Source organism: Zosterops lateralis, assembly GCF_965231275.1.
Source record: "Zosterops lateralis genome assembly, chromosome: 2".
Taxonomy (NCBI): domain Eukaryota; kingdom Metazoa; phylum Chordata; class Aves; order Passeriformes; family Zosteropidae; genus Zosterops; species Zosterops lateralis.
Window position 1 is genome coordinate 5,198,071 of NC_139763.1, and position 27,323 is coordinate 5,225,393.

General features: G+C 44.4%; 1 protein-coding gene across 1 annotated transcript in view; it reads left to right on the forward strand.

Moving 5' to 3' along the window:
* Positions 1-27,323, forward strand: part of UMODL1 (uromodulin like 1) — a gene marked incomplete at its 5' end in the record, with an annotated part of 42,556 nt that overhangs the window by 2,525 nt on the left and 12,708 nt on the right. Inside the window, 12 exons of the mRNA XM_083854471.1 lie at positions 4,001-4,162; positions 4,570-4,676; positions 5,895-6,090; positions 6,921-7,061; positions 7,837-7,953; positions 9,255-9,509; positions 10,969-11,081; positions 13,577-13,796; positions 17,441-17,578; positions 18,316-18,975; positions 22,326-22,438; positions 27,089-27,302. Coding sequence (XP_083710597.1) covers positions 4,001-4,162; positions 4,570-4,676; positions 5,895-6,090; positions 6,921-7,061; positions 7,837-7,953; positions 9,255-9,509; positions 10,969-11,081; positions 13,577-13,796; positions 17,441-17,578; positions 18,316-18,975; positions 22,326-22,438; positions 27,089-27,302 — 2,436 coding nt within the window. The remainder of the gene's footprint in view (positions 1-4,000; positions 4,163-4,569; positions 4,677-5,894; positions 6,091-6,920; positions 7,062-7,836; positions 7,954-9,254; positions 9,510-10,968; positions 11,082-13,576; positions 13,797-17,440; positions 17,579-18,315; positions 18,976-22,325; positions 22,439-27,088; positions 27,303-27,323) is intronic.

A 27,323-nucleotide genomic window follows, 5' to 3' on the forward strand; every position in this document is an offset into this window, starting at 1 on the left:
CCTTCCTGGGATGTGGCAGGCCCTGCTTTTATTTTTTCTTTACTGTTGGGAAAAAGGTGTCTGGATCACTGGTCATGTTGCTCTGGTAGTTCTCACTAGTGGTTTGTCTCTCCATAGGGATAGTGTTAGAGGTGCACACACAAATGACTTTGACATTTGTAAATAACAGCTGGAAAGTTAACTATCTAAAAGTTAGGAAGGGCTGGAATTAATTCTTAAGGTAGAATTAAATAAAACAACCTTTGTTTTCTCTCTTTTTGCCCATGCATGCAAATCAGGGAACTCTTTTAGATCCAGCTCTGCAGTGCCCCAAGGACCACATTTCCCAGTGCCCAGGGATGAGGAGCTCCCCAGAGTGTGCCATCCTGACCTCCACGTTCAGTGCTCTGCTCAGCCTCTCACTGAGTAGAGCATTATTTATCACCTCCTAAGGTGCATCCTGGGGGATTCACAAGCAGCAATTTGTCTTCACAAAGGCTGTGGGAAATGAGGGAGCTTCTGTGTCTTTCACAGATGGGCAAGTGAGCTGCAGAGAAGCTGAGATCAAACCATTCTGTGTTGGTTTCAGACTCCTTAGGTGCAGTTTTAATTTTTTCATAAATCTATTCTGATTTTCATGGTTCTTAGTGCTGCTTTTAACAACTTGTATGGTTGGGGCACAGGGCTGCAGGTCAGGCTCATGAACCTGTGAAACCCACAGCTCTGAAAGGTTGTTTCACCATACAAAACTTCTCCTAGTGTCTTGTCTTTTAGGTAGAGCTAGGATCCAGTTCTCCAGGCTTGTTTCCAGCTGCCTGGATGGATGGTATGGTTATTTCTCCTGGTGACTGGCTTGCTGCCCACTTTCCAGCATGAGATGAAACCAGAGAGCTGCTTATCTGCCATCTAACCCTGCCTGATCCCCAGCTAGGGAGGGAAGGAGTGCATCAGCATATGGTGAAGGCTGGTTTTTAAGCACACATGTACAAAAATACCTTGAATAAAAAGGCCCAAGGCAATAATTATGGAGTTTCTTGAGAGCACTTGATTTGCAATGTTAAAAGTCACGCTTTAATCAGTGTGCACAACTTCCGAAGGTTTTCAGAAAAAAAACCAACTGCAAAGTGAAAAAGTGCTCCTTGTAGGTGTGCAAGCAGCTCCTCAGCAGGGCTGGGACCTGTCAGAGCTGGCAGGAAGATGTTCCCATGCTGGCCATAACCAGGGCAGCAGGGGCACAGCTGTCCCTGTGCTTGGCTGTCACAGAAAAGCCAGGGGACAGTGATGTCACATATGGGGAGCACTGCAGAATCAGCCAGGAGTGGGAAGGTGCCAGAATGTCCTGTGGGACTTCACCCAGAAGCAGGTGGCTCTGGCTGCCCTGCAGTTTGTGTCTCTTGTGTGCCCCCAGCAGCTGCAGAGATGGGATTATCAGCATCCCTGCCTGTTCCCCATAGTGTCTGCTGGTGGGAATCCTGTCTGGGAATTGCCTTGTCCCTTTTTAAGACCACTGAATCTCTCTGTCTCCACACCCCCTATGTTGACAAATTGCAGAAGTTCCCCCCTGTTTGGGTAAAGAAGTGAGTTCTTTCACCCATTTTATTACTGAGGGCTCTGGTGAAAACCAGCTCTGCCTTCACCTTGCTCCTACCTTTGGGATTTTGTAAACCTTGATCACATCCCCCTCAGCCTTCTCCCCTCCAAGGCAAAAGTAACACCCAGGAAGGGTGTTAAATATTTGTCAGATGCTGGATCAGCACGAATCCCAATTAAAACCCTGGAGAAGCAATCAGGATGGAAAACATCCACCTGAGCAAGTAAAGCCTACCAAACTCTCAACGACCCCCAAACCAGGGTGGTATGATGAAAACTGCCAGCCTCCCTTTGGAACAGACTTTCCCAGGAGCTTCCTCTGTAATTTCATAGATTTGTCTCCACCTTCTGATACCCGAGACAAATGCAGGGTGCTGCTCCCTGGCCCTGCCATACCCTCTGGAAGAAACCATCCCTTGCAGATGGAAGGAGGGAGAGGAGAAGGGGGTTATGGCTGAGCTAATGTTGTCCCTCAGCATCAATCTCCTGGGGGATGCCCCATCCTGCAGTCATGGCAGATGCAGCAGCTGTCCAGAGGGAGGCTGGCAAGCGACCTTTGGTTGCTAAGCTGCAGTTCTGCTCCCATACATTGATGTAAATAACGGAGGAGAAAAGCCTGTACTTCATCCAAATGACAGAGGAGTTGGCTGGATTGCTCCTCACTGCTTGCTTGGTAGGTGACTGTCCCCAGCATGATTGAAGGGGAGAGCACAAATTGAATTTCCAAAGTGCATCTGGTAGAATTAGGCAGAAATGTGAAGTGACTCCGTCCCCGGTTTCCGCTGATCCAAAAGCAATGACCTTTTGATTTCAGATAAATGGCTGCTGTGGCACCCAGCCAGGACTCAATGGTGTTTTCTGACATTGCATGTGACTCATTAAACCATTTACACTGCAGTTAAACACACCAAAAAAAAAAAAAAAAAAAAAAAAAAAAAAAAAAAAGAGAGACCCACGTGGGAAAAAAACCTTCCTTGAACTTTAAACCTGCCTGAACTGCACCTGAATCTCAGAGCTGGAGCAATTTCCACACCTGGGTCCAGCTGACCAGGGTCCACCTGGTTTGAACAGTAAGGAGCACTGGTGAATAGGGAATTTTCTAACACAGGGAAATCCCTTGGTGCTTGTGCAAAATCCAGTGGGAGAGGCTGCTTAGCTCCTGCACAGGAGGTTGAGAAGGAGCAATTACTTGAGGCTGGGAGTGTGTGTGAGACTCAGCTAAGGGCAACCAAGGCTGTGTCACACCTTAATGTGGCTTTGAAAATCATGGGAGATGTTTCTAGGAGAAGGACTTTTTTGAGGGAACCACCTGTAGTGCCAGCCCCAGAGAGAGGAGGACCTGGAATGTGCACGTGGCAGCAAGTTACGTAGATTCAATTTAAATCTTGGTTAATAAAGATAATTTCCCTGCCTAAGAAGGTTACTTTGCTGATGCCAAAAGTGCTAGATTCAATATCCCCTCTTGTTTCTCAGAAACTTCACATTTACACTCATCCAGAGCCTTGGGATAACAGAAATTGTAAACCCACAGGACTGACTGTTTATGACAGATTTATAGTTTGCAGTGGACCTTTCGTTTGCTATGGGCTTTATTACGTCAAATGTGGTTTTCCTGCACCACAACTGTTCCTATTGCAACAATCAGGTTCATTTTTCTCCTGGATGATTTTAATTACCCAGCAACGGATCAAAAACTTGGAGGTGCAAAATGAATGAAAAAGGGATTTCTTTTGAGGTTGCTTAGAAGGGCCAGAGCTGAGCGTTACTTGGAGCTGTGTTTGAGAGTGTGGGTAAAGAAACGAGTTTGTAGGGCTTGGAAATATTTTCTTTTTTCCTCCATAGAAGAGATTTTGTGCTGGCACTGACCCAGAACCACTGTCTGCCCTTGGCTTGGGAAGCAGAAACCTCCTGCCTCAGCTGCCCTCTCTGCAGGGCTCTCTGGCATGGGCTACCAACCTCCTGGAGTGGCCAGCTGGAAGAGAATTACTGCAGCTTAGGTTAAATTTGTGCCACAAAATGTTAAATGAAAGTTCTCAATTTCTGTCTTACACAGCACCTGGTTTTCTTTGATCATTATATGTTGTTTGGATTAGTCACAGCTGCTATCAGGCATTTTTCCTGTTTCCCAGTGCTTCAGTCTCTCCACATTTAGAAACTTAACTATGAGCCCATCCATCCATAATTATTAATGGAAAGTTAGAAACTCTAAATTTCTGTAACAGAAATGTCATGGACAAGAGAAAGATCTGAGAATATTTACAGCCTTGAAATGAAATAATGATATTTTAGGCTGCTGTTTTCTTCCCATTAAAAACTCAGAACAGACACTCTTCTAAAATGAGGAGGAGGTGTTTGGTATAAATTAAATATCACAATTTTATGGAAACGACTTTCTGTATTTTTGTTCTCAGAAATGTTTTTTGTTACTTAGCACTCAACAGATCCAGTGTATTTGCCTCAAGACCTGGTATTTGTCCAGTGAAGGATATAGAAACATTTGATTACCCTTGCACGTTCGATACTGAATGTCCAGGGCTGAAAAAATGCTGCAGCTCATCCAAAGGAGCAGGCTGTGTGGATCCCATGCCAGAGGGTATGTTACTGATAAATTCAACACTGCTTCTAATAGAAATATCCTTAATTTTCCCTCCTGAGGGTGGGAGTGGGCAGGAAAACTGTTACCATAGCTCTCCCTAAAACAAATACAGGAGTCTGCCATGGATGGATTCCAGGATATTCAGCTTCAGTGCTTGCACCCGTGAGCTCTGAGTGGTGTGTGGGTGCTGTGGGTCCAGCAAACCTTCTTTGGCTCCTTTTCCTTGGCTGGCTGCTCTGCCTGTGGCATATGGCAGAGGAGGCCCTTGCTGGTGGCTGCTCGTGGGCCCCTCACATTTGCCAAGTTCAATTTTGCTTTGTCTCCTCAGAGCCTCCCTGGAGCTCTGTCACCTTCTGTAGCACCAGACCTCAGATGACTTGGCTGTTTTATTTCCTACGCTGCAGGGAGGATGTTCTGGTACAACGTGACAGTGCTGGTGAAAATGGATTTGAATGAATTAATCCGGGTGGATTCCCACCTTCTGAATCATTCCCGCCTTTTGCACTCCGTGGTATGGACCAAAACAACTCCTCCCTCATTGTGCCCATGATTCTGTTACTTTTTGCTCCCCCTTTGTTCTGCCAGATTGATTTTTTTTTGGTCCTGTTTCTGATTATTTCTGTATTTCTGATTCCTGAATGCCAGCTGCATCCTTAAACAATCCAAGTAATTGATTTATCAGCTTCTTTAGCAAATTTTTCAGGTTTCTTCCAAGGGCAATTTAAAAACACACTGAAATAAAGGGGGTTTTCCTGCCTAATTAAGTGCTTGCTCCAGCTCTGTCTCGGGCCTGTGACAGACTGGGATCAGACTTCAAGACCTTCAAAGCATGATGTTTTCTGATATGGAATTTTAAGTTAAGCCTTTCCCAGACAAACCTATCTGCCATAATCTGCTGGCACTGATGGGTAGGAGAATAGAAATTATAACAACAGCATGAGTGTAATTCTTCCTCCTATCTGATTTCCCCTTCCCATATCCTTAAAAACCATGAACCCCTGGTCTTGTTGCTGTGTAGAAGAGAGTAGAAGAGGCAAGGATGCACCAAGGCTTTTATAACTTGCTGTAAAACAAGATAAGTGACTGTGAAACACTCAAGAAATGGGGAATTGAGGTGAAGATGCTCAATGAGCTGCTCACTCACACTCAGAGTGTTCTGCTGTCTGTTCCACTGACTATTGATGCTCAGCCCAGCAGCAGATCCCTTCTCTCATTCCTGACTCTCAGCTGGGATGGTTTGGTGTCTCTGGGCTCTCTTTGTGGCTCCCCACCCCTCATCCTGAGTTTATTGCTTTTCCTCTTTTTCTTTCTGTTCCCTTTGCCAGCAGTCCATTTAGCTCCTCAGATTCAGAAGGGTTGGACAGCTTTATTGCAGGTGAATTGTAGTGGCCTGTGTAATGTATTATAATCCACTGAGACTTTGCAAAGCAGGGCTTTTCCCACCTCTTCCTGGGTTACACCTTTTGCCAAAGCATTTTGAGATCAGCTCCACAGCCCCCTTAGCTTGGCCTGTCTGTAACATAAATCTGTTGTGAAATGTGAAGATGAGAACTCACCTTGCATAAATACAGCCCTAAATGTTACCATTTTGTCATGGTTTCTGAATTTCTCTCTACAGTCAGATTATGATAGTAACCATAATAATTCATATTATGGTTATTCTCATAACATGAATTCACGTGCTGGGAGATGAACCAGGTGCTCCAGTGTTTGCTGCCCTGTTTTCCAGATCACTGGTGCACTGCAGCCCCTGAATGTCTCTGTGCACCACATCCAGAGCCACCCTGGGGACATCTACGCTGGGACAGTGGCCTCCCAGCTCCTCCTGGGAATGCACCATCATCCAGCTCCTCTGGCAGAGGTGTCCTCCTCCCTGAAGGCCATGGAGAAGAGAGTGTATGGAGTGATTGACACGGAGGTGCAAGGTCACTGATTGTAATCCTGTCACATTTTAAGGGATTTCATCCCTCTTCACTTGGGATCTCATTTATAGAACCATTAATTTGCTTTCAAAGATGGCACAGAGGGTCTTTGCAAATGTTGCAAACACGACCCTGAGCTTTCTGTTGCAGGATGGAGAGTTAATGAGTATTTTGGAGTGAATAGTTTGGAAGGGAATGCTTCTGAACCCTCAAATTTATTTTCTCCCAGTAACATAGTTGTTCAGATGAAAAAGCAAATATGTGCATATTTGTAGCACAATCATTAGTTGTGGTAAACAGGCTCTTGAAAGAACTGTTTTCTTGCAATATTCTGTTGCCATGTTACTTCCAGTAGCTTGTGGAAATATGAAACAAATCATATTTAGCCTGCTAATTACAATAGCATATTACTGCACACTTTTTAAATGTCACATAAACATTTCAATATCTTAATTTTAAATTATGTCAATCTACTTATTGGTCTGCAGTCATCTGAATATTTTCACTCCTGAAGTGCATCCATAAGCACGATTTTCAATGCTTCTTATTCTGTGTTTACTCAGTCCAGCTTTCAGTGAAATCACTGGGCAGTCCTCCTGCCTCCCGTACTGACATCTCTGGTTTGGATGGCATCCTACAGCTGTAAACAGGAGCTGCCCCTAAATGTCCTCTAATTCCAAAGAATTGGGGTAAAAAGTGACAGGGTGATAACATCCAGAATGGCTTTAACAGCATCACTGCAGTTTTACACTGAGTTTATCAGAGTCTTTACACAGTGCAGATCAGACTTGATGCTGCTCCCAATGTCTGTGCAAAGTGTGTTGTTTTCCTAGATGTCAATGAATGCTCCTATGCTGGATTCAATGCTTGCCCTGAGAAAAGCAGCTGTGTAAACCTGGAGGGTTATTACAGCTGCCACCCTCAGCATGAACATGCCACTGTCATCCCTCCCTGGCTGAGCACAAGGAAGGAAGGTAAGAAATGTAGATCTCACCTTGGGAAGTGCTGAGGGTGTTCCTGCAGGATTTTGTGCCCCTTTGCAGGAGTCACCTGCAGGAATTTCTGGAGCATGAGTGCCCCTTCTCTTCCTGTTGGGAGAAAATGCCACATAAACCTGTTACCTATTTCTGATGGAAATGCAGAGTATTTCTTTCACAGTCCCTTGCTGTTTCTTCTATTTCATCCTCAGCTGTCCTTACCCACCTGCCAAAACCTAAATCTTCAGACCCTACTGCTTCTCAGAGCAAGTTCCTTGTTTTCTGTGCATCTCCCCAGCCTCTTGAGAAACAATTAATAGCATCATTTCTACAATTTTCTTTTTTCCTGTTTTGCCTGCAGCCTGGACTCAGTGGTTGTGTGATCCCACACCCTGAGCTGCTGCACTGCTGCTGAGCTCTCTGCTGCAAGCAGCTGGAGTTTGGCTCTGGCTGAAATAATTCCTTGTGGTACCAGTTCAGCAAAATATACTCACAGCCCAGAGACATCAATGGGCCTGCTAATAGGCTTTAAGATAATGAGATGAATCTGCTTGCAGATTCAATGCTTTAGTTAGAAAACAATTTTGCAATCCCTTAATCTCAAAAATTAAGATAATGTATTACTTCATGATTTTGTGATAGGATAATACTTTTATTTTTTTATTTCTGTTACTTCTATTGCTGCTTTTCATGTGGAAAACATGAATGGTATTATTTTGGATTTGCTTTCTTAGAAATACTCTAACTGTTTGATAATATGATTTTCCCCTAGACACTGTAACATCTACTCCAAGTTCAGTAAATGCTGTTAACACTGGCAGTAGCTCTCCTTCTATAAGGAAATCAAGTTCCTTGTCCATAACCAACCAATCTACAGATGCTGGGTGCTGTAAGTAACCTTGGATTTTAATAAATGCTTTTCTGATTTGTGATGGGAACAAACCTCAGTAGATTTGTGTTTATATGGGTGATCCAGCCCTTTCAGGCAAGAGTTAATACAATCCTTTTAACAACACCCTGTTCTTCTGTGGGAGGAAATAGATTTAAGTTGTTCTTTGAGAGTTCAGAGAGTCAGGCTTGATGTTCTTGATCTTCATCCACACCCTCTAATAGAAGCTGAAGCCAGAGGAATTAAACTGAGGCCCCTCCAGTGCAGGGGGGAGTGACTTTGGGGGTGTTTGGCCCAAAACACCCCCAAATTGTGTTCTATTGAAGTAATTTATGAAAAAACTTTATTTTCCTCAGTCTAACCATTAGCATGAAAGACTTGAAGCCGTGGCAGCATCATTCCGTGGTCTCTGGGTTGGCACAGGGTGTGATGTTCATCTCATTCAGCCCCAGCTCTCTCCAGCAGAGGTTCTTGTCTGGGCTCTCTCTCTCTCTCTCAAGCCAGACAGACTGGCTCTGCTGCAGGGCAACTCATCCTACCCAATTTAAACACCTCCTCTTCCCAGGAGAGGAATCATCTCTGAAGGTCCTTGTGTTTTCCCATTGACATGACAATAATTGCACTGGACTGGAGTGGAATAACAGGTGAAGTGCTGCACATCACTCTCCCCCAGCCTCTCTTAGCTGAGGTCTGGGGGTGTTTTCCAGGATAAATCCAGGCAAGCTTTGCCTGAATGAGTGCATTTTGATGATTAAAGTGACAGGAGGCAAAGCAGGTGTCAACACATGTAGAGTACCCAGAGTCACTCTTCCAAACTTATTCCTGTTTCTTGCACCTGTAGCTCACTGGCTGATTATTTATGTGACTGGAGATTTGGAGGAGATTAGGTTGCCCAGAGGAACTGTGACTGCCTCATCCCTGGAAGGGTTCAGGATCAGGTTGGATGGGACTCTGAGCAGCCTGGGTCTAGTGGAAGGTATCCCTGCCCATGGCAGGGGATGGAAGCTGGATGGTCTTTAAGGTTCTTCCCAGCCCAAACTACTCTGTGATTCTATGATTCAACAGAAGTGCATATAGTAAAAGGAAATAAAAAGGTTAAACACTAAATCAGTCACTCTAGTGGGATGGTTCATGAATGAGGGGATCTGCTTGTGTGAGAGGGGCAGATTGTGTCCTGGTGTAAAGAGAATTTTACCCTGTTCACTGTCCAAGTGCTTGTCTCTAGCTGATTTAGAGCAGCACAAGGCTTTAAAAGTGAAATGTTGCTTTTTCTGTGCCAACTCTTCCTGGGACTGCAACAGATCCCTCTGGAGTTACAAACCATCAAATCCTCAGCATTGCCAGCAACAGCTTTGAAATGTCCTGGCTTGTCAGTTCCACCCTGAACCACACTTTCCAAGTCCGGGTGTCCAAGGGCAATGAAACTGTGCAAAACCTGAGGACAGAGGAAATGCAAGTGGTTGTGTCTCACCTGGAAGCAGGGGTGATGTATTCAGTGGAGATCAGCTATGAAACTTGTGGAAAAACCATTATCTCCCATCAAAATGTTAAAACAGGTAAAAAACCCTTAAAAAAAAAAATATATATATATATATAATGTACTATATCTCTATTTTCTCCCTTCTCTTCCTTCCATCCCCATGGACTTGCAGTTCAGCAATGTTCCTTTGGTCCTCACTGAAGAACATTTCCCACCTTCTTCAGCACTTTTTATCTCATCTACTCCAGCATTTATCTAACCCAGAATATCAGGCAGCAGAACTTTGGCCTTAGTTGATAAACCAGTGCTGGAGCTGGTTAAACTAATACAGATTTCAGTCTAAACTATAATTCTTTTCTAAAATTTTATTTATTTGGTGCTTGGCACTGCTTTTTGCTGCCACCCATCTCCCAGCAGGCCTCGTTTTTTCCTGGTTGATGGCTGTGGCCAGTGAGAATTCCAGGTAACTGGTTTGTCAAGGGCTCAGCTGAGCTAACAAGAGTGCCCAGAGGAAGGGCAGACTCTGCTGAATAAAAGATTAAAGAGAATTGCAAGGACTGAGTAACCAAGCTGCAGAATACCTGCCCATTCTGTTCAATTAACTGGTGCTGGGAGCTTCCTGAGGCCCTAGTGTGTTGACCAAACATAATTTTGCTTTTTCTCTAGTCTTAAATTATTTCCTAAGCCTCCATGCAAATAAAGAAATAAATCTCTCCCCTTTTTTTTAAAGAGCAGGCAGTGAACTATTTATTACTGACCACAGTGGGAATGCTGCTGTTCATGTTTATCCCTTAGAGCCTTCCCTTTGATGAGATGAGGGATGACTCCAGATTGGGTCAGAAGGAAATTACTCCCTTTGTGGAGGGAAAGTAGGAGGTCTGGTGGTTATGAAAACAGAGGGCTGACCTTCAGAGTATGAAGCTGGAGCCCTTGGAGAAAAAGAAAAGTTTTCCAAGGATCAGTCCAAGGAGTAACAGCCTTGGAGTGTTTATACAGGACAAAGCAGTTAGAGATTCCTTGGCTCTTGGTTCTGGCTCCTGTGCTCTGTGCAGTGTCTGTCAGGGCTCACCACACACACAAGGGGCATGCAGAGCTTTTTGTTCTATTTTCAGTTTAAGAGTGTATTTACTCTCCCCACTACCAAGATCAGGAAAGTAAATAGATAAAAACTGTGACTGGTGGGCCAGAGATGAGCCCATGGGCAATTCCACCCTGGGTGTAACCTCAAGGCAGGAGTTGTGCAGGGCCAGGGCCAGGTATGTGTAAACCCACACATAAAGTATGTGTACACCCAGTTCTCATGCAGCTGCAATTAGGAATCAAAATATCTCTTTAGAACTGATGTAAGTGCATCTTCTCAATGTGTCAGAAACTTGTAGGAGCCTATTTGCTTTATTTTTTAATTATTATTTAATACCAAACTCTCTCAATCTTGTCCTCCTTTCTTCCATCAGCTGAGATTTTGGTCCAGGTATATAAATTTTAACTGAATCCTTTCCTACTTTGTCAGTGTGTTTTAATGTTGTGTCCTACAGAGGCCAAGATATTTGATGTTACTATGAGGATTCTCAATTACAACTTCACTGATGATTTCCATAATTCCAGCAGCTCAGCATACGAGGAATTTTCAAGACTGTTACTTACAGAGGTAAAATGGCTACATCTCTGGGTAATATATATATATTTTCAATGTAAAATTTATTTAATCTAATAGAGGATTTTATGCCTGGACAAAATATTCATTTAAAATCAGCATACTATTTCCTGTGACCTTTCTTTATAATTAGAACAAAACTCAACTGACTAGACAGATCAAGCCCTTGGCCTCGTTAGCAATGAAGGCAGTGAGAATTTTTCCTTACAGAAGAGTGAAGGAATTATAAATGCAGGCATGCAACAGAGGCTCCTTTCCTTGGATCTTTAATTTGGCAATAAACTCCCAGTAAATTAACTTGAGGCTTTTAAATGGATTATTGAAATGGCATTCCTGGCATTCATTTCAGCACAGTCTACTCAATAAATGTCTAACTCCTCTCAAAGCTCTTTCTTCTTTCAGGAAAAGAATCTGGATCAGGCTTTCTTCTCCAGCCCCATCCCTTGCCTGCACACATAGTGGCCACTGTCCACAGTCAGGTGTAATCAGCCAGAAACAAAACTTGAGTCATGAAGTCTGGTGCCAGCTCTCAGCTTTCCAAAAAAGGGAAAAAAAAGGGGAGGTTTCAGATGGAGCAATCTCCTACAGTTTTGCTGCACAGAACAGGGCCCATACAGAGGAACCGGGATCTCCATCCCAAACAAGTCTTCCCCAAAACAAAGGGTGACTCATAATCATGTATGAAATTAAATGCAAGAGAAAACCCCAAAACAATAAAGGAGCTACATGTTCAAGGGCAGCAGAGAGGAGGCATTTGCCCTACAGAAATTGCTAGCTGAACCTCCTAACATGGTTTTATTTCCCACAGTTGCATATCGTTCACTTTTGTTGTGTAGGAAGATTCTGATGAGTGAGTCTTCTCTGAGATTAATGCTGACCTGATTGGCTTCATCGGGTTGGGAAGAAAAAGGAGCATTGCCCACCTGTGTTGCTTCTGCCTCCTTGTGTGTTTGTGAGCACAGCATCCTCCTCTCATTTGTTCTCTCCTCATTTTCTTCCCTCTCTACCCTGATGTGAGCTCACACCAGCTGAACAGTTTGTTTGTAGGAATATTTTTGAGCAAGCTCTGATTGAATGGAAACAAAGCTGTGCTGATTCATGGCTCTGCTCGTGCTCAAAGGCAGCTTTGAGGTGTGTGCAGGAACAAAAGCCTCAAACAAGGAGCAGCCTTCCAGACATGTAAGGTAAAACTGCCAGCTCCTGCACAGCTCCAATATTGACAGCAGTGTGCCAGCTTCAATGTTCAGAGTAATGCATTTGTTCAGCTGAAGTGACTGCTCACTGGTTTGGTAATTAACCTTGATGAAATTGTGATGCTGCCTTGAAGCTGGGCTGTCTCAAACACGGTTTTTTTGAAGTTATTCACCCCCATTTTTCTTGTCTCTCATCCTGAGGTTTCTTTGTTATTGGACTCGACTGCAGGCTGAACTTGAACTGTCGAGTTTCAAATGCTCCCTGGGAACTAAAGCCATGCCCACACTTGTAAATAAAACAAAATGCATATGTGACATACAGAGATAACAACAAGGCTCTGCTGCATGCACTGAGCAGGACAGTTCAGCTCTGCTGCAGGCAAACAGGGGGAATTCTGCTCCCTTGAGCCAAAATTTGGAAGACCAGTGGTCAGATGGATACAATTTTCAAAGGTATCATGGAATTATATAATCACAGGATGATTTGTTTTAGAAGACGTCTTGAAGATCATCCAGTTCCAAATCCCTGCCATGGGCAGGGGTACCTTCTACTATCCCAGGTTGCTCCAAGCCCCATCCAGCCTGGCCTTGGACACTTCCAGGGATGGTGCAGCCATAGTTTTGTCTGTGCCAGGGCTTCACCACCCTCACAGTAAAGAAGTTTTTCCTAATATCTAATCTAACCCTACTCTCTGTCAGTTTGAAGTCATTCCCCCTTGTCCTGTCACTCCAGGTTCTTGTAAATAGTCTTGCCTCTTCTTTCCAGTAAATTCCCTTCAGGTACTGGAAGGTCACAATTAAGTCTCCCCAGAGCCTTCTGCTTTCCAGGCTGAACAATCCTAATTCTCTCAGCCTTTCCTGACAGCAGAGCTGCTCTGATCTTGGTGCCTCTTCTGGATTCTCTCCAGCAGCTCCACATCCTTCCTGTGCTGGGCCCTGGGGCTGGATGTAGCTGGTGGGGTCTCACCTGAAGGGGCAGAGGGGCAGAATTCCTCCTTCTCCTGCTGCCCACGCTGCTTTTGGTGAAGCCCAGCACATAGAGGGTTTCTGGGCCCCAGTGCAAACAGCCAGGGCATGTCCAGCCCCTCATCTACCAGCACCCTCAAGTCCTCCTCAGCAGGGTTGCACCAAGGAGACTGGCATTGCTTTGTGCCACAATAATCTCTGAAAAAATAAGATTTCTGAAACACCTTGAAACTTTTCTTTTTACAGCATCTTCTATGTTGTGCTTATATAAATACGTAAAGATACACCTGTTGGCTCCCTAATTGTCAATGTGTCTCTCCCTTTGCTCAGCTTGAAAATTCATTTCCACCCAACATTTCTGCCCTGTACAAATCTGGGAAGCTGAAAGTGCAGATTGAATCCCTGGCTGCAGGAAGCATCATTGTGAGGCTCAGAATCACCGTGCAGGATCCTGAGTTTCCAGTGGATGCCTCCACATTTGCCCCAGTGCTTTCCTACCTGCACAATGGCTCTGTGCTTGCGGTGGATCAGCAAAACACCGCAGTCAAAGGTAATTTTTCTTATTATTTTTTTCAAATAAGAAAGCAGCATTTGTGTTTTGATCACATATTAGTGATATTATTTCACCAATATTCTTCACAAACTAGAGAAACAAAGGATGTGGTTTGTTTGAAGAGAAAACCACGATGTGAGAATCCTTCCAGGGGTTTTATCCATAAGGCCAGAGGGGTCAGACAAAGGAGCACTGGCTGTCCCCAGGTACCTGCAGGCACTGCTTGTCCTCACTGTGTTTAACCCAAGTGGAGTCCTTGGTTCCCCTATTCATTTTCCTCCCTCTCCTCTTTGTCCCCAGCTGGAAGTTTGCCATTATCTTTCTCGAGCTGAATGACAGACAGGATTACTGTGGAATATCTGTAGCCTTTAGATACACACACCCTCTAGACAGTTTTGTGCTCTAGGACTGAGGGACTGTATTTGGGCCAAGGTTTAAGAAATCCAACATCTTCACTCTAGAAACCCAGCCAGAGGAATTCCCAAATGTCCCTATTGTGAATAGGACTGAAGAAACATGCATGGAATTTATGTTAAACCAGTCCCTTGTTTGATCTTCAATAATCACCACTTTTATCTTCAAAGGACTGAGTTCTGTCCTCAGGTTTCCCAGCTGGCAGAGACAGCAGAGTTCAGAAAGTTGCCAAAGCCAACAGAATGGGTTATTCTTCTCTCTTGGTGCATTGAGCCTTTCTGAGCAGGAAAAACTCCCTTTGGAGTTGCAGAGCGTATGGAGGTTAAAGAGAATAGGATAGGGAAAAACCAGGATTGCACTCAAAGCCTACAAATATCACAGTGGCGACTGAGACTGAATTGCAAGATGCTGATGGAGGCCAAAATACTTTGTAAGTGTTACTGATCCTGGGACCAAAAGGCTGAGGAAGAAGAAGGCAATAGTTCTGGACTGTCACTTTAGCTGCAGAAAACCAGGTGGCTTCCAGTAGCACCACACTTATCCAGGGGCACAGCCAACACCTCCATTCCTCCTTAGGGGCTGAGAAAAGGGTTTATTTCTTAGCTCTACCCAAAGAAGAGTTTCTTCAACGTGACTTTCCTAAGTGGAAAATAAGGAGTGAAACACACGAAGGAAGGATTTGTATAATGGGGTGTTTTGCTTCCTGACCCCAAAGAGCCCCAGGATGTGACCTTTGGCAATAAGCCCACCCAGATCCTGTCCCCTGGATCCTCCCTGCAGCTTGGCCACCACCAGGCTTTGTGTTTGGTTTGGTGACAGCCCATTCAGCTGTGAAAAGCAGGGATGAGGAGTCAGATGGGACAGCACAATGGAAGGGAGCAGACCAGATCTCCTTGAAGATCCATAAATTATTAAGTTTATTGCCATGATGGATAGAGATAATAAAATGTTTTGTGGGGCATGGGAGGGGAGGGGACGGGAGGGGGAAAGGGAAAGGGGGAGAAGAGAGAAGAGAAGAGAAGAGAAGAGAAGAGAAGAGAAGAGAAGAGAAGAGAAGAGAAGAGAAGAGAAGAGAAGAGAGAAGAGAAGAGAAGAGAAGAGAAGAGAAGAGAAGAGAAGAGAAGAGAAGAGAAGAGAAGAGAAGAGAAGAGAAGAGAAGAGAAGAGAAGAGAAGAGAAGAGAAGAGAAGAGAAGAGAAGAGAAGAGAAGAGAAGAGAAGAGAAGAGAAGAGAAGAGAAGAGGAGAAATGTGTGCTGAGTCAGGCCCAAGACCCTTCTAGCACCATGTCACTGCCTCAGTACCAGCCTGGAGAAGGCACCACCTCCCACTAATAATCAATAATCCCTTAGCCAACAACTCTTTTTCACCTCCAGGACTCCCTAAATCCAGAGATATTTCTTAGGGTTTGCTTATCCCCCATGAATCTCCCCCATCAAATCAGATAAGTCTTTACCATCTGCAACATCATTTGCCAAAGGAATTTCACAGATTTTTACCCTTTGCATGTACCCCTTACAGGTGTGTAATAGGTAATCAGAGTGAACACAAAGGTGGTTTGTTAATAATTTTTGGACTAGGACTGTTGGTTGAGGTTTGTGTAGGGAAGTGCCAAATGTGAAGGGTCAGAGAGGTGCCAAGAGTGCAGAAAGGGAGCTCAGAGCAGACGTTGGCTGAGATGTGATGGTTTAGAGAGGAAAGAAGTGCAGAGAGTCTGTGTGTGGATGTGCACAAGTGATGCACCACTCGGTGCTGGTGTTTTGACCCGATGCATGATCGAATGTGGCCATCAGAGGTGAAGGAATTTGCTTTAAAAGCCGTGCTAAGTGAGGAGAGAGGAAACCCTCAGAGACAAAGGAGGCAGTGAATGTAAGTGATTTGGCAATTAGCAGCTCTCAGATGGCGTCGGAAGCCACCAAGGGTCACGATTATTTCATAGCACGGTTAGGAATTAACGAGATTTCATCTCTGGTGCTCAGCCAATCCTGCACACTCCCTCATTCCCTCTAAGTGGCTTAGGCTGGAACATAATAGGCAACTGCTGGCCACAGGCACATGGAACTGTCTAATGGAGACTATGATGGACACAGCAATTACCCAATGACAAAAAAAAAAAAAAAAAAAAAAAAAAAAAAAAAAAAAAGAATTTAAATATTAGCTAGAAGGAAAGACAAGCAAGCAGAAAGATGAGTGCATGTATGTGCACATGGAATGGGACATTCCTTTGTTTCACAGAAATAATCACCCTCATTAATCTGCAGGTTTGCAGAACGAGCACTTATGTTAATTTGTTATTCAAAACAATTTTCTAGCCTCTGCTCAGAATTCTTTGTCCAAAGTAACAGTTTTTAGCCTCATTTGCTGCTCTCCCTCTCTCAGGGCTCTGAGGCAGTGAAGGTGAGTGCACCAGGCAGTCACACAGAGAGGGCTCACCTGGAATTATTCCTGTCCAAAGCACTAACTCAGCCCTTGCAGATTTGCTGGAACAGGGTGTGAATGGCAACACACAGCTCCAGATATAAATCCCTCAAAGGGGAAGACACTCAGCAATAAAATAGGTCTATAACTGCATGAAAAGGCATCTCTAACTGATTCAGAGCAGCTGAAATCAGACACAAGGGACACCCTTAGAGCATCTTCATGCATTGATGAATCAGGATATCTCTTCTGACACTACCAGAAAGAGGGTCACAGTTTTACAGCATTACATTGGAGAAAAACTGTGTAAAAAGAGATTTTACCCTTAGCACTTCCTCTGTTAAGAACAGAATAGTGCTTCCCGTGGGAGCTACTAGCATTTACTTTTTATTTGAAGCAGAAGATTATTTGGATTAAGTATCTGTTTAATGTTGTATCTACTGGTAGCTAATGGTAACAGACCTATTAATTACCAGATATATCTGGAGGTGCTGTACACAGAACTTGGTAGAGTGAGTGATTTTGATATAATTGCAGTACAATCCTACAGCATTTTTTCACTGTAAATGTGTTTACCTCTAAAAACAATTACTTTAAAAGTCTTTACTCAGAGAAAATACTTTTCAGAGTACAAAACAAGAGAATAACAAAATAGATAGTGTTCTATATCACTCAGAGCTTGGCTGACAGGTAAATGAGGAAAAAGCAAGGCCACAGAAGTAAATTTAAAAAGGACTACTTAATAATTATTTCTAGCTCAGTGCAGCCAGCAGGGAGGCTCTCTGACCCTTATTCTTGTTTTGGTCCCACAGACTGGGATGAATGTTCTTCCCAAGCTGAGAATGACTGCTCTGTGTTTGCAGAGTGTATCAACCTGATGGGCTCCTACACGTGCAGGTGCAAGACAACCATGGACACCAATCCATCCCGACCTGGAAGAAACTGTGAGGGTGAGAAAAAGGCCTGGCATCTAGGGTTGGTTTTTTTGCCATGAAACATGGGAATAAGTTGTGGGGTTTTACACTTGCTTTTATAGCATATAAAATCCACATAATTGTACCTTTGCAGTCTGTGGCTGGAGGAGTATATATGACCTGTCTCTAAATACATATATATATAAATATTATATATTAAAAACTATAAATAAATTAATTATATATATTGATATAGAAAATCTATAATATATATTATATATAAAAATACAACATATACATTATAGATGTATTATATAATTTATAATAATCTAGATATTATATAAAATTTTATTTATAAAATATATAAATATAGAAAATATAATAAATATAATATATATAATTTTTTAAAAAATATATACACACATTCAGGTGAAATCTCTCTGAGATCCTTCTTGATAAGCCTGATAACTGCAAGGAGTACTTTTCCCTCTCTTGCTATGTGTGTGGCTAATTTCCTCCCACCGAGTTGATCCACAGCCTTGCCAGCCAGAACAGGAGACCCAGGAATCAAATCTTCTTCTTTGTGTTGGCACAAACCAGATTCAACCCCATAAAATTCACCTGTTCCACAGTATGTCCATGAGCATCCAAGAGCTGTTTTTGTAATGCTGCCATGGGTGGTTGAGTGACCTTAGTGCCATTTTCAGGCCAGGTCTTGGTGCCTCCTCAACCAGCTTCAGGCCCCATTTCAGGGTGTGTTTACTGTGTTGCAGGGGAGATTGTGGATCTTCTTGCTGAAACCATGGCTCCTGAGAGAAGAATCAGCACAGACTTGGCTTCTGAAGAAGGAAGCCCTGCAGGCTCTGCTCCCTCTGCCACTGCTGAGACAGCGGCTGCTGCAGGCTCTGGCTTGAGCACCATCACACTCCTCCCTGCTGCACCAGCCCTGGGTGACAAACAAGTGTCCCACAGTCCCACCAGTGCTCCTCCAACCCCTTGGGAAAAAAGCCTGGCCCCACAGATGGGTTTCAGCAGGGACAGCACCCCCATGGCCGTGGGGGTCACCCCCAGCAGGGCACAGAAGCCACAAGTGGGTGCAGAAGCCACAAGTCCATCACAGCAAAGCTCCATGGCCAAGGCTGCTCTCCCAAAATCACCCACAGGCACAGCCAGGCAAGAGCAACTCACTCCAGTTTGGCTGTTTCCAAATCAAGCAGCCACCAGCACTGACACAGCTGCTGCTGTGCCCCACGCCAGCTCTCAGGGTGGCCCTGGCACAGCTCTGGTGGCCTCAGGGACCGCTGACGTTGCCACCACTCTGGGAGGAGATGGAGAGGTGGGAAGGGAGAACAGCTCTTGTTCTGAGGGACACCCTGGAGATTTGGAGTCACCAGCTTTGCCAGGCACCTCTCCAGCCTCTAGCCCGGCCCACAGTGAGTACACATCTCATGGTGTTGGAATTATGGAAACTTGGATTTTGGGATTTTAGTATATAGTAATACATTGAGTCAAGGTGGAAGATTTTGGGCATTGTCTAAGTCCTTCTTCACTTTCTTCTTCTTCATGGGTTTGGGTGGTTTTCTGTAATTGGGTGAAAAAGGTCCACATTGTGGGCCTTGGGTGGTCATTATTGGGTCAGAAATGTCAATAATACAGGTGTCACCTTGTTATTGGGTAATTATCACTTAAATAACCTTGGAAAGAGTCAGAGGTGCTCCATTTTACCTCATTTCTCTAACTTGTTACTTAGAGCTCACAGCTCATGAGTCTAAATAGATAAGAAATAATAAACATCCAAGTCTGAACTTGAAACCCAAATTTCCTATGTATTAATCCTGACCTTGGCAAGGAAAAAAGGAAGCAAGAACCATCACAAATGGTTCCATGTGAGGATCAAACTCACAAGCTTCACCATGGGATCTGCACATGTGGGAATTCACCCAGGGGAGAAGCAAAGCCTTGCTCAGAGTTTAGAAAAAGGCATCTAAAACTTTTTTTTCAACATCAAAATAATTTTCTTGGTGCCTGCAATTTTTTTCTATATCAATAACATTTTCTGCAGGAATTGGCACTTTCTCTTTGCTAAATCAGCTTATGAAAGCGATTCCTCTTCCTGGCAATTGAGCAGTTGCTTTTATTGATGTTGCATTTCTTCAGCTCCAGGAGGAGGAAGCACATAAAAGAGTGCACTGAGCGTGGCTGGTGGCAACATTTGCTGCTTGTCTCTTTTCCCACACATCCTGGTTTTTCCTTCAGCCTCTGGCACCAGGACACAGCAGCAGCAGCTGTCTGTGGAATTAATTTAGGGAGTTGGGGAGGAAAAGGACCTGCCTTCCCTTTCCTCTCAGCAGAGGATGATTAGTCAGAGTCCTCCACAAATCCCCTGTGAGGCAGGAGCTGCCTGGAAACCTGGGAGACACTGCTTCAAGAGCTGTAATTGAGAGCAACAAGGCTGGCAAAGGTTTAATCTGTTTGGGTTTGGGCAGACGTGTTGCAGCTAATTAGGGGATTTTTTTTCTGTTGATTGGAGCTGAATCATGTTTCAGAGAGGCAGATTTGATCTTAAAAATACAGTTTTGTTGGGGATAGGAATTCTGCTGTCTCTGTCCATCACTAAATGTTTGGGTTTTTTTCTGTAGTGTGTCACTATTAAGTTTGGCTATTTCAGTTTTGCTTCTGCTTGTCTTTATTCTGTCTCTCATGCCCTTCACATCTCTCTGATCCCAAGTCACACTTCCTTCTGCTTTTTTCTCTCTCCCTCCTCTCTCATCTCCTGTTCCTGGTGGTCTCCACTCGTCCAACCCCATTTCTGGTGCTCCCTCATTCTTTTCTCCTTGGAAAATGCCTTTTTCAGCCATGTAAGGCCAGTTGTGCTGCTTCTCCAGCCTCTCTTGTTCCCCCAGTCCTGCTCACCATGTGTCCCCTCCTGCCATCCTGCCCTGCCCTGGGCAGCTGTGCCAATGCCCTGTTCAGCTGCTGTCTTTTCTCCTCCTAAAAAAGAAGTTTTGGGGGTTTTTTAATGAAAACAAAGGTATTTTTTTTCTTTGAAGTATAAAATTAGCTAATTTTAACTGACAACCCCCCCCCCCCCCCCCCATTAAAGTAGTTTTCTTTGAGCTGGAAAACAAACTGAAAAATTCTACACAAAAAAAATGCTTAGTTTTAAAAACTTGTTTTATATTCCTGATGAATCAAATATTTAGCCAAGTGCTTTTGCTGGGAAAGAAGCTTGTGAAGGGCTTATGCCTAAGGAACAAGAGCAAGAGCCACCAGAGTGGCATCTCACCAGCCCAGGGCAAGAAATTTACAGGGCAAAAGCCCAGGTTTGCTGAAGTTTCACATGCAGCTCCTCCTTGTGGCATCATCTCTGACCTGGAGGCTCAACCTCAACCAACTCTTCATAGTCTGGTCTTTTAAATACCAGGGGGCTTTTTTATGATTATTTGAGAGTTATTCAGAACATTTCCCCCTCTCACCTCAGACAACTGAATGGGTTTTATACCCTAAATACCTGTGTTCACGTGATAGGACAAGCCATGGCAAAAAGAAATCCCAAATTCTTTGATCTGACTGTTGGTGGTGACGATTCCTTTGGGATCAGGATTTTGCTGGGATAAAGGAACCCTCCTGCAGTGGCTTCAAGCAGGCATTTCTTCCCTCCCCTCTAAAGCTTTACCTGATTACTAGTTCTTTTCCTCCAATACTTGTCCTAATTGAAGTGATGATTTTCCCAGTGTGAGTAGAACTTGGATGTAAAGTAGTCCACGGGGTTTATGCAGAGCTTTATAATCCCTCCTGTTTCAATGAAAGCAGCTGAAATGGCAGATTAAAACTGAATATAGGAGTGTGACAGAGCTGGAACCTGGTGCCTGATACCCTGTGGAGGTGCAGCTGGGTGTGTGCAGGGAGGAAATGCAGGTTGCTACACCAGAAAGTAAAAACTGGTAACTTTATTCAGAACTTTAAACTGAATCCTTATCCAGATGATAAAGTTCTTGAAGTTTTTGGCAAAGACTATCTTGTATTTATATAAAAATATAAGGTTTTGCTGTGCCAGGACTGATGATTTGTTAGGAGCTGAGGGCAGAGTGAAGGCAATTTACTGGCAATGGTCTCAGCATTAGATGATTGCAGTCATCACTAAATGATGTGCCAGGGGCACAGACCATGCCTTGAGAAGCCCTTTCTCTGATCTCTGATCACTTCAGTGTCTGTGGTAACAATGCCAAACCCAGAGGTGCTGGGAAACACTGAGAAATCAGGAAATAAATGTTTGAGTCTGCCTTAATGCCATTCAGCAGATGTGAACTGGGGGGAAGCGTACACCTTGCTGGGATTCCCCTCATCCCACCACAGCTGTCCAAAGTGTAGATGTCTAAGCTCAGGCAGCTGCCCAGCCTTCCTCTGAGGCTGCAGGGAGGGTTTGGTGCTGCAATGGTTTCCCTCTGGAGGGGCTGGAGGGACTGGAGGGACAACCAGCTGAGCCTGGGAGAACAATTCCAGTGCCTGAATGGGGAAACATTCCAGACATCCCAAACATCCGAAGCAGAGCTCGCAGATGTGGGTCCTCCAGGAGGTCAGTGCCTTCCTTGAGAATCATCAGGGGCTCAGACAGGGCAGAGTAAAATGCTGGATGATTTCTTTTTAGACTTTTGGGCTTTGGGCTGCCTTTCCTTCTGCTGCTATGAGTTGATTCATGTGGCCAGGAATGCTGTGACACACCTGTCCATGGACTGCAGCCCAGAAAACATGTATAGAAATTGTCTTTTTTCTTGCCTTGCAGCCTTCCACAAACTTAGTGGCACAGTTCTGATAACAAACATGGGATACTCTCCAGGCTTCAACAATACAAGCAGTGAGGAATATCAAACCTTTGCACAGCTATTTGTTGATGAAGTAAGTGCTGGAGAAGGATGCGACCTGTTACCTGTTTCAATAAAACCCTGTGTATGGTGTTTTTCCATCACAGCCTGTGTAGCTCATGTGTGTGCCTTGACACACCTGGAAGGTTTGGCTTCCCCTGACTGCCTGAGGCTGCAGGATAAGTGTGCAGGATAAGTGATCAGGATTTTGGGGATTCTCTGGTACCTCCATGTCCTCTCCTTCTCATACCTGGTTATGCTGAATAATTGATCTCTTTCAGGGGTGTGGTGGAAAGTTAATGGAATTAGCAAAGTGCTCTGATACCCTTGCCCTGAACAGCACTATCCTAATTAGCTGAATGATTGTTATTATCTTTTGTAGCAGTACCTCAAGGCTGACAGTTCTTGCAATCATCTTGGATTTTGTAGCCCCATACCTGGAAAGGGAGTGGCTTCTTGAAAAGTCACCTCTGCCCTCACTTCCAATTAGAGTGCAGGATATCAAAGCACAATATGATATCTGCTGTGCCTTTAACCCTCTCAGGATTCTTGGGCATTGCATTTGACAGTATCTAATATCGCAGTGGATTTGTCAGAACTTTGCTCCTTCTGGTGCTCCCTCAAACACACCCATGCCTGGAAAACCACTGGTTGTGCTGGGCTGCTTTATTGCCTCCCTTACCTCTCCTTCACTGTCTGTGCTTTCAGAGGTCTTGATAAGTGTGCTGATAAATCCCTCACTGGCAATTTGATGGATTCTTAAACCCTGCAGAGGCCTCCTGAGATTACTGGGGACAGAGTCACGATGTGCCACTGGAACACAGCTGTCACAGGGGCTCAGAATCAGAGACAGAATCAGAATCATTAAGTTGGAAGAGACCTCCAGATCATCAAGTCCAGCCCTAACCTCAACTAAACCCTGGCACCAAGTGCCACATCCAGTCTTTTCTTAAACACATCCAGAGATGGTGAATTCACCACCTCCCCAGATGGACCATTCCAATATTTATTTACCCTTTCTGTAAAAAGGGGAATAAAGTTCTGTAAATAGGGCACAGGGCAGGCCAGACTGGGGTCACAGACAACTGCAGGGAGGGAAGAGGGTGATCCATTTCTCCTTCCTGGACAGCAAATCAGTTTCCCACCAGTCACTGGACTGGTTTGCACCTTTCTGGGTGTGTTAGCAGAGCGCAGCTTTCCTGGAGCTGTTATGGCCCCAAGCTGTCACATCAGAAAAACTGTGACAAAAGGGGATTGATGTGATTAGCAAAGCGAAAAGGGAGCAATTCTCCACTGGCCTCTCTCTCATTCAGCACCACGCTCTGCCCGAGGCTATTTCAGAACAGCACAGTATTGAAATGGACTGAAATGAATGTATTTTCTTCATTCAGTCAGATACCTTAGTCCAGAAAACCATGGGTACTGATATATTTAGGAAAAAAAAAAATTGTAAAATGGTTGCATAAAGGAACAAAATGAAGTTTTGTGTCAGTTTTATCTGAGTCTCAAATTTTCAGGCAGAAAATGATCACTTTGATTATAAGAGACCAGCACTCCTTTTCCCAGCACTCTGGATTTGTGGATCAGCTGGAGAAATGTGTTAGTCCACCTCTGAGCCACTGTAAATGGGCTATAATTGCATGGCTGCTGTAAATAATATCCCAAATATTGTATTTCTAGATGCCAAAGAAAATTTAAGAGACCAGAAAGATCTGTATATTTTCTTTTCCGGTTATGAGGACCAGAAATGGATCTTTTAAAGTAAATGAGGAAAGTTTTATGAGCTTTAAAAGCACTCTCAGGTTCCAGTTAAATACAGTTTGCCAGAGGTTTTTTTAAAACCTCTTTGGAGTCACAATCTACAATTCAGAGGATTTATAAATCCTAATGTGTATAATGGTCTTTAGCCCCAGCACTTAAGTGCCATGTGGTTCAATTGGGCAGCACAGCAAATGGAAATATCATCCTTTAAATAATGAGAAGGAGGTAAAAACTTGATGTGACAACCTGCACTGTCGTTGTCCAGGCCAGTTCCACCACCTTTCTTGTAATGCAACTTAAAAACAATATAGCTAAAAGTAAAAAAGTATTTAAGTCTTGGGGTTTGTTCAGCTTGTGTTTTACAACACCCCAGGAAGGAAATTGTGGCTTGTCTTCAAGAAAATCAGTTGGGAAAGCAAAAGGTTTGGGTTGAAAATACATTCACTGAGGTGCAATAAATTCCTAAGTGGAAAGTTTTGAATTTGGGTGTCTTAAACTTAGCTGAGTGACAAAAGGTGTGAGACTAATAAATGATGGTGCCTTAGGACCCCCCCATTTGGAAGGCACACAGCCTGTGTTTGTGCAGCTGAATGCACCTAAAAGGATTGTAGTCAAAGATGTATGAATGTGGAATGAGTGTAGGAACAGGGATTAAGGGATTTTCACTATTCCAGTGTAATTTCACCCTTTTGTTAGTTGGAGTTTATCCACCTCCATACCCTGGAGGCTGCTGATGATGGTGGCTGGGCAGATTTGTGCTCTTCTCCCTGGAGGTGCAACCAAACCACAGTGGGGAGGGTTTAAGGGTTTGTTTGTTTGTTTGTTTGTTTGTTTGTTTGTTTGTTTGTTTGTTTTTTCTCTCTGAGTGAAAAAACACTCTTCAAACAATAATCTGTTCAAATTACTGTACCTTTTCCTTACTTATTCCCAGTTTCCAGACTGTCAGTGCATTCCTTGCTCAGGTTTCCTTTGTGTGCTACAGAAATTGCAGATACAATGACAGACCTGAAGATAATTTCTCTTGTAAGAACTCCCCACACTCAAGGTTATTATATATTGAATATTTCTTTCCAAAAAAGTTCAGTTTCTTCCCCGCTCCCCTGTTTTTTTTTTTTTTTTTTCCTTGCCCTGCTTCATCAAGCGATATTTTGATAACCCAGGGTGTGGTACCTGTTGGGAAATCCCGGAGTCTCTTGGATAAAGGGTTTTGTAGTGTCACCTAGTGGCTAAATACAAATACTGTGAATGTGCCCGGACGCTATTCCAGCTCTGGATCCTGCTTTGGGAGGCAAAATAGGAATAAAAAGGACAGAAACAAAACAAACAAACACTGTAGCCAGGTGAAGGTCAGGCTCTGGTCGCAGGGAAAAAGGGACAGGTCAAGAGGAAATGGCCTCAAGCTGCTCCAGGGGAGGTTCAGGCTGGACATCAGGAGGAATTTCTGCATGGAAAGGATGGTCAGGACTTGGAAGGAGCTGCCCAGGGAGGCTTGGAGTGCCCATCCCTGGAGGTATCCACCCTGGAGGTGGCACTCAGTGCTCTGGTCTGGGGACAAGGTGGGAATCAGGCATAGATTTGACTTGATGATCTTGGAGGTCTTTTTCAACCTCAATGATTCTGTGAAAAAGAAGGACTGATAAAATTTTCAGGAGAGACAGAAAAAGAGGATGAAATCAGAGTGGGCTAAGAGGATAGTCACAGGTGTCTGTGTTTAATGTTGAGAAGTTCACTCAAAAGATATGAAAGCTGAAAACTTAAGTTAGGTCTTCAACTTTTCAGTACCTGCTTGTGAAACAGCAGAAAGAGAGAGTAGAAGGAGCCCAAGAGGCTCTGTCTTGGTGAAATGGGAGGTTTGGGGTCTGACCAGGACAGTTTGTGTTCTGCCCAGGTTTTTAGAGGGGAGCCAACTGTCTCCATCCTCCTAGCTCTGCCTGAGTGCTCCATGGGGCACTCCAAGGTTTGCTGTGTGGCACTTGCAGACACATGGCAGCAATTTCCAGGGGCACACAGAGGGTTTGCTTTGTGCCATGCTGCCTTGGCACCAGGAACACATCAGCTCTGGTGACTCAGGAAAGTGCTGCAGGACCTGCAAATCCTGGGACTGGAGTGGGGAAATCAGGGCTGGGAAATGCACAGCGTGGAGGGCACAAGGGTGTGCAAAAGCTGTGAGAATCCAACACTAAATGCACCAGCTCTGTGTGTGGGTGCAAGGCAAACAAGGCTGCTTCTCCTGGTGCCTCCCAGCCTCTTCCCTGGGCTCTTCCTGGTGGGAATCACTGCTGGCATCCCAGAGCATTACAAACTGAAATAAACTGTGCTTTAAGCTCATGGCTGAAATCCAGCCCTGCTGCTCCAGATATTTCCTGCAGAAATCAGGGAAGGGAAGAAGCAATTGAAGGTGGTCACAGTGTAGCCCCCACCTGGCCCCTCAATACCCTGGTCTGGGCATTTAAGAAGAGGTGGGTTTTGCTTGGCTCTGGTGAGAAATCAGCTGTAAAACAAAGCTTGAAGGTCCCTTGCTCTAAGTTTTAATGTTCTTGGGCTGAGAGAGCCTTCTGAGGCAGTGTGGAGTGTCAGGGGCACCTTGTATAGGATTTCCCCTCTCCCCAGAGGCATCCTGAGAGGCAGAACATGGGAGCTTCCCTGCAGTCTCCTCCCTCCCTTTCTGTTACCAGAGGCAAGGTCTTGTGCCAAATGACAGATGAGAGATCTTAATCGTTTGGCCTGTTTAATATTCATGGTTAAATAATGCACCACATCCTTCAGCTGCTCTGGAATGAAAATGTTACAAAGCAAAAGGTCAATTTTCTGCCGCTTCCCTCCAGAGCAGGAAGCACAGCACTCATTTCTGAGCAGTGTACACAGCCTGAAATGTAATTACTCCATCTGCCCATCCCCACATAACATTTTGTTTTTATTCCAGGTGCATAAATCTCTGCCCCCTGAGGTGCTCCAGCAGGTGGATGCTGGTCTGATTAAAGTGCTGGTAACGGGTGTCACTAATGGGAGCTCAGTGGTAAGTTTCAATCTGCTGCTGGCAGAAGAAGTGGATGTCCACCATGTCATCACCACTTTTTGTGAGGCCCTGGAACACAGTTCCTACCTCACCATCAACAGGAGCAACCTCTCCATACAAGGTGAGGAGCAGGAATTCTCCA